General features: G+C 46.2%; 1 protein-coding gene across 2 annotated transcripts in view; it reads left to right on the plus strand.

The window, feature by feature from the left end:
- The window catches only part of gnmt (glycine N-methyltransferase), a 47,872-nt gene extending 43,764 nt beyond the window's left edge, over nucleotides 1-4,108 (plus strand). For both annotated transcript variants that reach the window (XM_052024303.1, XM_052024304.1), the window contains exon 6: nucleotides 154-4,108. In XM_052024303.1, the coding sequence (XP_051880263.1) occupies nucleotides 154-325 (172 nt within the window). In that variant the 3' untranslated portion in view covers nucleotides 326-4,108. The remainder of the gene's footprint in view (nucleotides 1-153) is intronic.
- Nucleotides 4,109-15,217: the final 11,109 nt, after the last annotated feature.

The following is a 15,217-nucleotide window of genomic DNA, read 5'->3' on the forward strand; positions in this document are numbered from 1 at the left end:
AACGGTTGTAGGTTCTTGGTGGATTTGGTGGTGCTGTAGCAAGGATGTGCAGCTAATTATGAACCCTTTTGCAACTATGTTGTTCATATTCTTCGCACGCTCCGCACTGTGCAACCCAAGTGAGAGTCCTTGTGTTGTCCTTGTCTCCCTCAGCACCTTCCGCCTCTCCTACTACCCGCACCGTGTGGATGCCTTCACCGAGCTCCTGAAGAGTGCCTTCCATGGAAGATGCCAGCACACCCTGTATGGTGACTTTAAGCCTCACCAGCCCGGCCAGGACTACACACCGTGCTATTTCATCCACGTGGTGAAGCGGATGGGCTGAGTCCACAAAGAGCGGGGCTTTGAATCTGGGAAAGCTGGGATGCAAAAAAAAAATGGTGTGGTTACAGAGCAAATAGCAACAGAAGAGGCAAATGCATGGAGGAACAACGGAAGACCAAAATTTATGTGGGGGCGGGGAGGGAGATGGTGGGGTGGGGGTTCAGAGGTGATTACTGTATCAGACTTATAGCTTCATGTCTTTAATTGGTTTGGATCTTGGAGAGAAGACCCAACACAATGATTCTGTAATTAGTAAAAGCCATAATTATAAGCGTTGGTGTTGGTACTGCCCCAGCACTGGATCCATAGCTGACAGGAGTACCAAGTGTGCGATCAGAACCCAGGCCGCTTTTGCTTATCTCTCAAGTGCGACCCTCCCCACCCAATCACCCGAGAGTGGCGATGTTTGGGGGGGGGGGGGGGGGGGTTGCGTGCCTCTGAGAATCTGAACCCATAAACTTTGAACAGCACAGTCATCAGAGGTGAAGGACAACTCCGTCACCCTGTGTTCCCAAACATATGGTGTTGGGTGTGTGTGATGCTGGACGAGTTCCCTAGAGGTATTGGCTGAGCTGATTGATTGTGGACGGAGGCGCTCTCAGGGAGATGAGGGAGAGAAACTTGCGGTCAGAAACAGTCCCAACCTGTCTCGTCAGAGCAAACCTGGGCAGAAGGCCAATAGCCCTTCTCAAGCTGCTCCGACTGAAGCAAGTTCTCTGCACAGTGACTGACTGTTAGACAATTCCACAGACTTCTTACCCCACAACCCCCCACCCGCCCCAACTACAAGTAAAACTCTGATAATCCGGCACCCGAAACTCTGATGGTTCGGCATCTGGCTCATTCATTCGTCTGGACTGTGAGCTGGGGGTTCCAGATTGTGAGTGGAGTCGGGGGGGGGGGGGGGGGGGGGGGGGGGGGGGGGGTGTAGTCCGGGCTGGATGTGGGCTGGGTGTGTAGCTGGAGCCGGGGTTGGGGTCCTGAACGCCAGGAATCCGGAATGTTTTCAGGTTTGTGGCCAGCGACGGGGTCCGGAGTTCTTGTACATTTCCCACCCCTCTTTAAACTAACCGGCTGCGTAACATGGAGGGAAAATGAAATGATAGTGTGTTAGCAGGAATAGCATCCAGTAGTCCAGAAAATCTGCTAAACCGGCACACACCAGAGCCTCGAGTGTGCTGGATTATCGGAGTTTTACTCTCCGTGACCATTCTGGGGCAATGAGCTTATTGGGATCAGAGTTTATTTTGTCCTTTGCCACTTTGACCTCAGTTTCGTTTGCCACCCCCACCAGCTTTCCAGCTTTATCCTTTCTGTTTACAGAGTCCATTTGTTCCCTTTCTCGGCTCGGTTGAAGTTTCCGGTGACTCTGCTTTTTAATTCAGTAGTTCACCACTCGTTGTCAGTGTAATGCTGGACAACTGGGATTGAAATGGTATTGGTTTAATATTGTCACATGTATTGAGATACAGTGAAAATCTTTTGTTTTGCGTGCCATCCAGACTGATGATGCCATACATAATTACATTGAGGCAGTAAAGAGGAAAACAGAATGGAGAATATGTTAGACCAAGGCTCAACCTGGTCACAGTGCTGAAACAATGTGGCACTGCACCCATCAATCTGGCTAGTGGTTCTGGCTGTGAGAGATGAGCTGGTGAGATTTGGCTGCATATAATATCACTGGGATGAACGGGCTTAAATTATAGAATCCTGGAAACTAATTGGTGCTGACTTTATGTTGTGGGTTCTTTAGAATAGGAACCTGGTCTTGATCTCTGACCAGGGATTGGCTGGTGGAGATGTCAATAAAAACCGCCCTTTCCCTCTAAGCTGTGCTGACAAATCTCTCTCCCAACTTGTCCCCTACCCCCACCCACCCCAACCCCTCCACAGCCAGGGCGAGGTGATAAACCGGCCGACGACAATCACCGAACATTTGCCGAGTGGGCGATACGTTGGGGCAGCTGTCTCACAGCGCCAGAGATCTGGGTTCAATCCTACCCTCCGGTGCTGTCTGTACGGAGTTTGCACGTTCTCCATGACGGCATGGCTTTCCCCCCAGGGTGCTCCAGTTTCCTCCCATGTCCCAAGGATGTGGGGATTGCTAGGTTGATTGGCCACTGTAAATTGCCCCCAGTGTGTAGGTGAGTGGCAGAATCTGTCAGGAGTTGATGAGAAGGTGGGGCCTGTTTACAGTTAATGTGGGCCAAATGGAAATTGCGTAGATGGGCAAAAAGGTCAGCATGGATGTGGTGGGCCGAAGGGCCTGTTGCTGTGCTGTATGACTCTATGACTCCATAAAATATGGGATTAATGTAGGAGTAGTGTAATTGCATGGTTGATGTTCGGAATGGATTTGGCGGCCAATGTCCTATTTTCGTGCTGTGTCCATATGAAGTATGGAACCTTCATCAAAGATACCATTGGAGTCTTCAGGAAGTGAAGCTGATGCCTCGGCAGATCTTCAAGCTTCCTTTGTTGCTTTGATGTTGTCAGAAAGTACGTAGTGCATTGTGGAGATTTGTTGCACCCTTCACCCTGTGTGGCAGAGCCTATACCCACGCAACCAGGGGTTCGCTTTGTGCGAATTGGATTTGGAATTGGTATTGGTTTATTATTGTCACTTGTATCAAGGTATCAAAAAACTTGTCTTGCATACCAATCGTACAGATCAATTCATTACATGGTGCATTGAGGTAGTACAAGGTAAAACAATACAGAATGCAGAGTAAAGTATCACAGCTTCAAAGAAAGTGCCGTGCGGGTAGACAATAAGGTGCAAGGTCATAACGAGGTAGATTGTGAGGTCAAGAGTCCATCTTATCATACTAGGGGACTGTTCAATAGTCTTATAACAGTGGGATAGAAGCTGAGTATTCTGGTAGATACTCAGGGAGAAGAAAATTAGGAAGGGGATACAAATTTTACAAGTTTCATTTCCTTCTCTCTGAAGTGCTCCCTAAAGGCTGGGATATACCTCCGAATATAAAATAAACAAGTGGAGTAGATTTTTGCGGAGACCAGGTTGGGTGTCACTTGGATTCGAACCAACATTCTGTCTGTGCATAGTGGAAAACAGCTCAGTTGGGGTGATCACTGAGAGAATGCTGCACTGTCAGAGGTTCTGTCTTTCAGTTGAGGAAGTTGCTGCTCTCTCAGTGGATGCAGGAGAAAGTTTGATGGAACTTTCTGCAGAAGAGCAGGTTTGTTTCCCATTGTGTTCTGGCCAATAATCATCCTTCAGCTGAAATCAAAAAGATGGATAATCTTATGATTTATCTCATTGCTGTTTTGTGGGGCTGTAAGCTATTAGTTCTTGCTCCGTTGGTCACATTTGATTGTGCTTCATTTGTTGACAAGTGCTTTGTGATGTGCTGGAAGCTGCTGATGTAACTATGAAGACAAAGAGGGAGCTTACAACCTTAACAATAGTAAGAACCTGGACCTCACTAGCACTGGGGAGACACTCCCACTAAGCTGTGAGCGGGTTGACCTCTCTTCCAACCCAAGTCCCCTTTCCTGCACCACCCTCCTACCCCCTCTGCAGCCGTGCTCTGAGGTTAAGCAAGGCCATTTCTGCCTCCACAGTGTGGTGTCGAACTTACTTACAATATCCCTCACCCAGAGGAAAGCTGGCCAACTTAGGGAAAGGGGATGGAGCGTTGCACTGATCATCGGGGAAGAGGCTTGAGTGGGGCATATGGACTGGTTGGGACGAACGGCCTGTTTCTGTGCTGTGTTCTTCCATGTACTTCTGTGCAATAAAGTGCTCTGTAATGTAGTTTCCTCTTTACATTGACACGTATGAATACATCCATAAAATAAAGGGCTGAGGCACCCCTCTCCTCTGCAGTACCTATTGTAATGGATTGCACCAGCTACCTAAAACGTTTAAATAAGTAGATTAAATTCACAGAGTAGTTTAATCCTGGAATCCATTTTACCCTCCACACTCTATACTTTCCCCACTGCGATCGCCCTCTTTGTCCTCTGCATCCATTCATCTCGATGTTACGTTCCAGTTGGGTGATTCCTCCATGGTAGGACTGCTGGTTTCCTCTGTTCCTCTGCATCCGGTTGTCATTGTCCGTCTATATCCGGCTGGAATTGCGGCCAGCAAGCCTTCCAGGGGCTTCTGAATTTATGGTCACAATAATAGCTGGGCTCCTTCAGGAGGTTCTGCTGTTGATGAGACGTCTTTGAAGTGATCGACCTCTGTCACCCCTGCAGAGCCAACTCCAAAATTACTTTTCCAACTGCTTAAACAGCATTGGAGTCTCAACATAACTAGCTCAAAGTTTCTTCAAAATCTAGAAAGACACATTAAATCAAACACTGAATTTAAATTAATTTGATTAAATTAGTTTAGTTAATTTAAGTGCTGATGTGCCTGGTTCGGTGACTGCGAAATCAATGGTATGTTTTGGCCACAGATGATTTTTTTTCTCTGAGGGTCCATGGTGCAAAATTCAATTGAGCACAAAGTCCATGGCGTTGTACACTTTATGGGATGAAAGGGGATTTGAAAGCAGGTAATGAGAAAGAGAACATGGTGTTGTCCTGAAAGGTCATCAGACTGAAACGTTAACTCTGCTTCCTGCTCCATGGATATTTTCAGCATTCATCTTCATTTCAGAATTTCAGCAACTGCTGTGTTCTGTATCTCACAGCTCCAGCATGGTTTCCTTCCCCCTCCCCTATCATCACTCATCTGCTCTTCTATTCGCACCTCCCCCAGACAGATCAGCTTTGGTTAACAAGCCTCACCGCCCTCCCTCAGCCAGCTGCGCCACCACTTATGTCCTTCAGCTTCTGTTGCTCTCCATCCTACCGCAGACGTTCCCTCAGTTCTTTCCAACCCTGCAAGGAAGCAGGAGAAAATTTAAACGTGGTGCTAAAAGGGGCCATGTAATGTCTTTGGTGAGTTGGATTAAGGAGAATCCCAAGGCATTTTATACATACATTAAAAACAAGAGGATAACTGGAGAGAGGGTAGGACCACACAACGACAAAGAAGGGAATTTATACCTGGAGCCAGAGGAAGTGGGTGAGGTACTAAATGAGTACTTCACGTTGGTATTTGCCAAGGAGAAGGACATGGGAGAATAGCGAGATCAGGGAGGGGTGTGCTGATATTCTGGGGGACGTTGCCATCAAGAAGGAAGAGGTTTTGGGTCTTTCGAAGAACACTAAGGTGGATAATTTCTCCAAGGCCTGATGGGATCTATTGCTAGGTTATTGAGGGAGGCAAGAGAGGAGATTGCTGGGCTCATGACAGTGGTCGCAGAGGACTGGAGAATAGCCAGTGTTGTTCCTCTTTTTAAGAAGGGCAACAGGGACAAACCAGGAAATTATAAGCAGGTAAACCTTACATCAGTGGTAGGGAAATTAAAGGAGAAGGGTCTTAGGGATAGGATTTACTCAGATCTGGGAAAGCATAAACATATTAGGGACAGTCAGCATGGCTTTGCGCAGGGCAGGTCATGCCTTACAAGCTCAATTCAGTTTTATGAGGAGGTGATGAAAATGTTTAATGAGGGCAGGGCAGTGAATGTTGTCTACATGGACTTTAGAAAAGCTTTCAACAAGGTCCCTTCATGGTAGTCTGATCCAGAAGATTAAGGCATATGGGATCCATGGAGACTTGGTAGATTGGATTTGGAATTGGTTTGGCCATGGAAGACAGGGGGTAGTGGTGGAAGGGTGTTATTCTGACTGGAGATCTGTGACCAGTGGTGTTCCACAGGGATCAGTGCTGGGACCTCTATTTGGATGAAAATGCAGATGGGCTGCAGACAACACAAACGTTGGTGGAGTTATGGATCATGAGGAAGATTGTCAAAGGATAGAGCAGGTTATAGACCAGTTGGAAATGTGGGCAGAGAAATGGCAGATGGAGTTTTATCCAGACAAGTGTGAGGTGTTGCACTTTGGGAGGTCAAATGGAAGAGGGAAGTATACAGTAAGTTGCAGGACATCCCACATGGCACACTTCTGAAGGAGTAACCCATGCCGTCTGCAGTCTACATCTTCCTGAGTGAAGCTCACAGAAGTGGCCACAAAGAACTCAGCGAGTCAAGAAGCATCTGTAGGAGGAAAGGAATTGTCAACAGTTCGGGTCGAAACCCCATGTGGCGTCAGGTATAATCTGGACACCGCTGTGCATGCTTGGGCTCCATGCATCTGTCCATCAAAACCATGAGTCATGGAGTGGTACAATACAGAAGTGGGCCCTTCAGCCCACTGTGTTAATGCTAACCTTCTTGCCCATCCCATTTTCCAGCATTAGGTCCATATCTTTCTATGCCTTGTCTGTTTAAGTGTCTGTCTAACTGTTATGGACTAGGTTACTATTGGTGAATGTCCCTTTAAGATAGAGCATTGTGTGTGTGTGTGTGTGTGTGTGTGTGTGTGTGTGTGTGTGTGTGTGTGTGTGTGTGTGTGTGTGTGTGTGTGTGTGGTGTGGTTACGACAACAGAAGATAAAGGAAGTAATGACATTTTTGAAGCAGTCAGTTGGAATCCGTCAGAGGAGAGAGAGAGGGAGAGAGACCAGCCTGCTAGTTTCTCTATCGATGGATGAAAAACAGTAACTGTGCCTGTCACTATAATCCACGTGCAGATTTTTGGAGGAATCTGGTGGAGTCCACTTTATCGTTAACCTGTAGAGGGAAACAGGTATCTGTGTGGACGGCCACATCTCAGATGCTTTTCGGGGTGGCAGATACTTCGGAACAAAGCAGTGGAGTTCACTTTGTTGTTGACCTGTAGAAGGAAACAGGTATTTGTGTGGACGGCCACGATTCGAGAGCCTTTTGGGGTGAGGCAGATGCGGTTGAATGGTCACTGCTGAGTAGACACTGAGGTGTCGTATGGGTTCCATCGTGGAACATTTGGATTTCGTAATTACTCTCTATTTTCTCACTACGTCTATGTCTTATCTTCAGTCAACGGTGGTTTAGAAGAAGCCTTTGCTCACGTTTCACCTTATGGCTTGCTGAACTGAACTTTGAAAACTATTCCTGGACTTGGAGTTTGGGAGTTTGCCACACACACACACGACGAGTTTAGTTTTTGGGGTTAATGTTTAAGATCTAACATTTTTACTTCCAACAATCTAACATTTTTACTTTTATTTTTCTTATTATCATAAGTAGTTATTAATGAAGTAGTTTTTAACACTGATACATTACTCAGTGTGTTTCTTTTGTTGCTGGTTCATAACACTAACTGCCTCTTGAGCAGAGTGAGTGTATCTGATTTCACCACCTCCTCTGGCAGTGCAGTCTAGATATCAACCACCCTCTGTGTAAAATACTGCTCAGATCCCCTTTGAAACTCCTACCCCTCACTTAAAGCTATGCCCTCTTGTTTTTCATACCCCTACCATGGGAAAAAGACTACCTTATCTATGCCTCTCACAATCTCAATATGCTACGATCAGATCACCCCACAGCCTCCCTCACTCCAGGGAAAACAAACCCAGCCTGTCCAATCTCTCCCCATCCCTCGACCCTCCCATTCACGCAACATCCTGGTGAATCACTGCACTCTCTCCAGCGTAGTCACATCCTTCCAATGGTGTGGCGACCAAATCTGCACACATTGCTCCAAGTGATGTATATTCAGCATACCCCAAAGAAAAGTCTTGAACTTTGTGCTGGATATCTTAAATGCTGGTGTGTGGCCCATGACTTAATTTCCAGTGAAATTATAGGTACACAGGACTGGCTATCTGTATGCAGAGCGCTGTTCATTTCAGAACCACTTCTGTGTCTCAAGGATATTGCTACAAATAACAGCAACCAGCAGATCATAATTTATTGAAGAAAGTAACCGTCAATTAAATGGCAGTGCCTAGTACAACAATGCATCAACTAGCATTCAATAGTTCTTAAAGTCATCCTTATGCTTGTACATGGTACACTGCCACTCTTTTAAAATGGAAGATAATCCCATGCAATCCAACAAATGAATTTACAATACAGGTTACATACTTACATTGGTCAAGCTTCCAACCAATTATAATTCAATTGACCTACTAACGTCTTTGAACCCTCAGGCCCCCTCAACTGCTAAGTTGCGTTTGCCACTCTTAAAGCCTCCACCCTCAATTCTGATGGATCATCTCTGTTTGTGCTTGAACCATAGGTTGCAGCTCTTCCCCACAAAGCCTTTGCATTAGCTGCACCAAGCTCCAGTGCATGCCTTGGCGTGCACTTCTGCGGTCTGGGATGTGCAGCACTCGCTAACGTACATACGTTGCTCTGGAAGACCAACAGGTTTCAGGTGGACCAAAGAGCATCTTTTGCCGAGTTGAAGACCTTGCAGAAGCACTCGATGTTTGTCTTGGTGTGCTGGAGGTATAGGAAGGCACAGAGTCTAGGAGCATTGATGTGACAGAGAGGCCTTGGGGTATGTCCACAGCTCCCTCAAAGTGGCAGTACAAGTGGATAGGGTAGTGCAAAGGCATTTGGTATGCTTGCCTTCATAGGCCAAAGCATTGAGTATAAGAATTGGAACGTCATATTTCTGTTGTACAAAATATTGGTTAGGCCACATTTGGAGTATTGTGTACAGTTCTGGTCGCCACACTACAGGAAGGATGTGGTAACCAGGACATTGCCTAGAATGGAGGGCTGTAGTTATAAGGAGAGATTGGATAGAGACACAAGGGACTACAGATGCTGGAATCTGGAGCAACAGACAATCTGTTGGAGGAACACAGTGGGTCGAGCAGCATCTGTTTGGGGGGGGAAGGAATTGTCGATGTGTCAGGTTGAAAACCAAAGTCAAAGTCGAGTTTATTGTCACATGTACAAGTACATGTATGCACAATGAAAAACTTGCTTGCAGCAGCATCACAGGCACGTAGCATCAGATAAGCAGCATTCACAAGGAAAACATAAACATAAATTATATGCAATTTTTACAAGAAAAGAACACAATTAGAACAAAAAAAAGGAAAAATTTTAGTGGTGTTGCCATGCTGTCATGGTGATTAGGGTTTTGCCAGTTAATTCAAGAACCAAACAGTTGAAGGGAAGTAGCTGCTCATCAGATTGGACAGGCTGGGTTTACTCTCACTGGAACCGTATAGCGGTTCATGACATCGTGAAGAGCATAGGCAGGATCGATAGTCAGAAATTTTCTCCCAGGGCCGGGGAGTCTAGAACTGGAGGGTGAGAGGGAAGAAAGTTAAAGGAGATCTGAGGGGTAAGTTTTTCATGGAGTGGGGATATCTGGAACATAACTGCCAGAGGAGGCAGTGGAGGCAGATACAACTTAGAAGGCATTTGGATAGGTACTTGGATAGGAAAGAAGTAGAGAGATTTGAGCCTAATGTGGGCAAATGGGATTGACGTAGATAGGCATCATGGTCAGCATAGATGAGGTTAGCCGAAGGGGCTTGTTTCTGTGCTGTACTTTTCTATGATTCCGTGGAGGGAAGTCTCACTGCAACTGTATAAAGCACAAATGAGACAACAGTAAGATTGAGGGACCTTGGTGTACAAGTCCAAAGATCCTTGAAGGTAGCAGTTGCAGTAAATTATGTGATTAAGAAAGAATATGGAACGCTACTCTTCATTAGTCAGGGCATTGAATACAAAGTTATGCTCCAACTATAAAACATTGGTCAGACCTCAGGTGGAGTACTGCGGGTAGTTCCGGTCACCGCACTACAGGAAGGATGTGACAGCACTGGAGAGGGTGCAGAAGAGATTTATCAGGATGTTGATTGGGATGGGGCGGTGCATTTATGGGGAGATACTGGAGTGGAGGAGGTTAAGAGGGGACATAATTGTGGTGGATAAAATTATGAGGGGTATAGATAGGGTAAAACTCGAGGACATAGATTTAGGGTAAGAGATCAGAGATGTAGAGGGGATCTGAGGGGCCCTTTTTTCACCCAGAGAATGGTGAGTACCTGGAATACGTGGTCCAAGAGAGTGGTGGAGGCAGAGTTGCTGACAGCATTAAGCTAGTGTCTGGGCAAGCACTTGAATAGCTGAGGCATGAAAGTTTATGGACAACCACTGAAGATGGGACTAAGCGAGAAACAAAGGACTGCAGATGCTGGAATCTGGATGAAAAACACGATGATGCTGGAGGAACTCAGCAGGCCAGGCAGCATCCGTGGAGAAAAGCAGGCGGTCAACGTTTCAGGTCAGGACCCTTCTTCAGGACACCTGAAGATGGGATTAATATGGTTGGGTGTCCATTGGTCAGCATGGATGTGATAGGGCGAATGGCTTGTTTCCATGCTGTATTACTCTATGACGACATCCAGAGTCCTGTGAACAGTTAAGTTCCGCCTATTTAAGATGCTTCAGAGGAGACTCATTAGGATGAGCTCAGGTGGCGAGATTCTCCTACAAGGAATGTTTGAACCGATTGGATTCTACTCATTGGAGTTTAGAAGAATGGGAGGCAATCTTGCTGAAACAAATGAGATTCTTGGCGAGGTAGACAAGATAAATGACGAAAGGATGTTTCCTCTTATGATCAACCCCAGGACGTGAGGGCTTGATGTTGGAAAAAAGAGCCACCTACATTAAAAGCAAAAGGATAACTTGGGGAGAGAGTAGGGCCATTCAGGGACTAAAAGAGGGAGTTTATGCCTGGAGCCAGAGGAAGTGGGCGAGGTACTAAACGAAGACTTCACATTGCTATTCACCAAGGACACAGAGGAGAGCGAGATCAGGGAGGGGTGTGCTGATACTCAAGGGCACGTTGATATCGAGGAGGAGATGTTGGGGCTCTTGAAGAGCATTAAGATAGGTGTCCCAAAGGGTCTGATGGCTTCCGACCCAGGATATTGAGGGAGGAAAGGTAGGAAATTGCTGGGGCTTTGACAGAGATCTTTATCTTCTTGAGCCACAGGCGAGGTTCCAGAGGACTGGAGAATAGCCAATGTTTTTTTTTCATTTAAGAAGGACAATGGAGAAAAACCAAGAAATTAAAGGACAGCGAGCCTTACTTCAGTGGTCGGAAAATGATCGGAGAAGATTCTTCGGGTTAGGATCTACACGCATCTGGAAAAGCATAGATTTATTAGGGATAGGCAGCATGCCTTTATCTGGAGGAGGTCACGTCTTATAAACCTGACCGAGTTTTTTAAGGAAGTGACAAAGATGATTGACGAGGGTAGGCCAGTTGACGTTGTGTGCATGAACTTCAGTAGAACTTTTGATAAGGTCCTTCATGATGGGTTGATCCAGAAGATTAAGGCAGAGGGATCCATGGAGACCTGGCAGAACTGGATTCAAAATTGGCATGGTCAACGAAGACAGAGGGTAGTGGTGGAGGTCTGTTATTCTGACTAGGGGTCTGTGACTAGTGGTGTTCTACAAGGATCACTGCTGGGGCCTCTGTTGTTCATGATATAAATAAATGATTTGGATGAAAATTTAGTTGGCTGTAGATGACACAAAAATTGCCAGAGTTATGGCCAGTGAGGAAGGTTATAAAAGCATTCAGTGAGATATAGACCAGTTGGAAGTGTGGGCAGAGAAGTGGCAGATAGAGTTTAATCCAGATAAGTTTGAGGTATTGCACAATGAAAGGTCAAATATAAGAGGAAGGTTTCTTTTATCTCCTTTTCAGTTCCGATGAAGGGTCTTTGACCTGAAGCATTAACTCACAGATCTGCAGAGTATTTCCAGCATGTTCTGTTTTTGTTTTAGATTTCCAGCATTTGCAGTATTTTTGAATTCGGAATATTGGATCCATGTGGGGCTCGTTGCTTGGTTGATCACTTGCATGTTAATGTGTAGCAAACATAGACCAGGAACAAGTTGTTGAGGACAGACTGATGGATGGAGAGCAAAATGGAGTGGTGTCAACAAAGCTGTGTACAAATGGAGCAAGATTGTTTTGTCTTCCAAGCATCTTGCAAAGAAGACCAACAGATCATGCACCTTCCCAGCTGTCCACTGAGCCAACTGCGAGACCAGTGATGTGATCAGTGGCCAGTTCTGTTTCTGAGTAAGAATTGAGCTGGAGACCAAGTGTTGTGATGCATCACCCTCTTTATTTCAGAGTGAGAATACATTCCCAGCGGTTTGGAAAGCAAAGGACAGACGAAGACTCTGAAGATGATAGTTTATCAACTCCCGCAGAACAGTAGTGAATGGGCCGCCTGTTAACAGGAGCAATGGTCCATGAGCTGGCTCCTCCAGTCAATGAGTTGCTCGTCCAACAGCACCCAGTGTACCACACTCTCCACATTGCAGAGGGCAGGGCACTGAACAGGAAGGTTGAACTGGCAAAAGCAATATTTTTCAAACCAAAAACACACTACCTCTTTCAAGTTTCAGCATTTCCTTATTTTGTACATCAGCCTGGAACCAGCTCAGAGAGAGGCCTACAATCCCACATCTGACCTCACCCACCACAACTTCAGTGCTCTGTGCCCCCAGCACTTCCCATTTTCAATCAGTTCTTTTCATATCATCTTTTACTGTTCTGCTCAGTGTGACTGTGTAAACACACACAGAATCCATCCCAGAGTGGAGACAGAATGCTCTGCAACTGTATCTGTCCTCAGAACCATCTTATTTTCAGTCAGTGCACAAATTGTTTAAAGCAAGATTAGAGGAAAGGGAAATTCCCAGAGTCATTAATCCCTGTTGCCCAGAGGAGGTCCCCACGCATGTACAACTGTGTGGTGTGGAGACTGTGAACAAATATCTCTGCCTTGATGGGTCTTTCCCCAAATTCCTACATTTCTCACCAGAAAAGTTTAAATGTGATGCTTCCTATTACTGGCTGAGTGATTCTCTCACCGTGCAGTATGGCTTCTCAGCACCTACGCAACTGGTAGGTCACTGGACACTGGGAAATAACTTGGGATTCAAGGGGGTAGTTCATTATAAACAATATTAAACAGAACAGCAGCAGCCAGGGCTCCTCTGTCTGGGGCGGTCGGATCTGTCAGGGTTGGAGCCAAATGTCTGGTTAAGGTGAGGGTGGAAGACCATGTGACTCCCCAACATATTTCACCTGGGGAGTGACAGGGAGACACAGACGCAGAACCGGGGACTATCAGGCAGTGGACAATCAGTGTGGACCCTGGGCAGGAATCATCGATCAGGGCCCCTAGACTGGACCACAAAACAGTGGATGTAAAATACAAACCAGTGAATGGGCAAGAAAGCTTCACTTTGGAATTAATGTCACTGGTTAATTGTGAATGAAGTGTGAGCTCCCACACTTCAACTGTGTGGGTGGGAGGCAGGAACTGGCAACTGCCATTAGAGGGCAGTGTTTACACACGGACAAAACCGCAAGTGGCAAACATACAGGGTTAAATCCAATGTGTGTAAATCACCCAGAGCCTGTTTTACCCCATTAAGATGCCACAGATGTACATGTTTTTGCAGGTGGGAGACCGTGTTAAAGTTAAGAAAAGAGTTCAGCACATCTCACTGTTTGAAACCTGTAAATGTAACAGAACCTCCATGAGAGAAATACTGTTTCATTTCTTTGCAGATGTTCACATGCCCATGTGTGTTGAACCATCCGATGAAGACACCACAGCTGTCAAAGGAACGTTGGTTATTTTCCAAGTCCTTTTTTAATTCATTGGCAAGTGCCACATAGTCTTCGTTTTTCTGCTCAGTTATCCAGTGACTAATTTGGAATAAAAATTAAATATTTTATGATTAAATTGTTAAAAACGCTCTCCCGATCGCTGAGGTTGAAAACGAGCTGGTTTCATCACTCCCTCTGGGCTTGCAACACAGTCGGCCCCAGACAATGTAAAGCAGAGGCTGCTCCCCATTGGGAGGCTCTGAATTCGCTCTCCCTCCCTCAGTCCTTCCTTTAGCCTCGCCATCCTCCCCTCAGACAGATGAACTCCAGGGTTACAACACTCACAGCCTCCCTCCTGTGTGTGACTGCTGTCCTCTGTTGGGAGTTACTTGGTGTCGGACTCAAGTCAGGAATTCTTTGCACAAGTGCTGCTTGAAGCTATCACCCAGTCTGTGTTTGGTCGCTGCAGTGCAGAGGAGGCCACATTGTGAACACCGAGTGTAGTACACTAGATTGGAAGAAGTGCAAGTGAATTGCTGCCTTATGTGGAAAGGCTGTTTGGGGTCCTTGGATGGTGGGAAGGGAAGAGATGAAAGGACAAGTGTTGCACCTCCTTCGGTTGCAATGGAAAGTGCCATATGATGGGCAGCAGTAGGCAGGGTCAGGAGAGCAGACCAGGGAGTTGAGAATGGAGCAGTCCCTTCAAAATACTGAAGGAGAAGGGGAGGGAACATGTGTCTGGTGGTGGAGTCTTGCTGGTGCTGGCAGAAACTGGGAAGGATGATACATTGAATGCGGAGGCATCCACACTCTAGGAAAGATGTGATGGTGATGGAGAGGGTGCAGAGGAGATTCATCTGGATATTGCCTTGGTTGGGTATGAGAAGAGAGTGGAGAATCTAGGTCTGTGTTCCCTGGGGAAGAGGAGGTTGAAAGGGACACGATTAAGGTACAGGTCCTTCCCAGTTTAAGACTGCCTGACTTGTGTACTGCCCATCTGGGAGACCAGCGGGATGGATTTGCCTGCTGTTGTAGTGCTGAAGGTGATTGCCCTGGAGACTAGCTGGAACTTTGCCACATCGAACCCAAGAAGGATACATTCTCGCTACATGTTGATGTCCATTTTGCAAATCCCATCTCGAGACATGCTGTGAAAATGTTCCCCACAGACCCCCTCTAAATCTCTTACCCCTTACCCTAAATCTTCATCTTCCAATTCTTCTCTCTTCTGATAAGAAAAGATTCCTGCAGTTCATCCTATCTGTTCCCCAGGAGACAGGCTTAGGCTAAAATTGTTAAGATCAGCTTTATTATTAAGAATGGCAAAATGAGGTTTTAGCTGCTTCTCTGGGTTG

Source organism: Pristis pectinata, chromosome 10 (assembly GCF_009764475.1).
Source record: "Pristis pectinata isolate sPriPec2 chromosome 10, sPriPec2.1.pri, whole genome shotgun sequence".
Lineage (NCBI taxonomy): Eukaryota > Metazoa > Chordata > Chondrichthyes > Rhinopristiformes > Pristidae > Pristis > Pristis pectinata.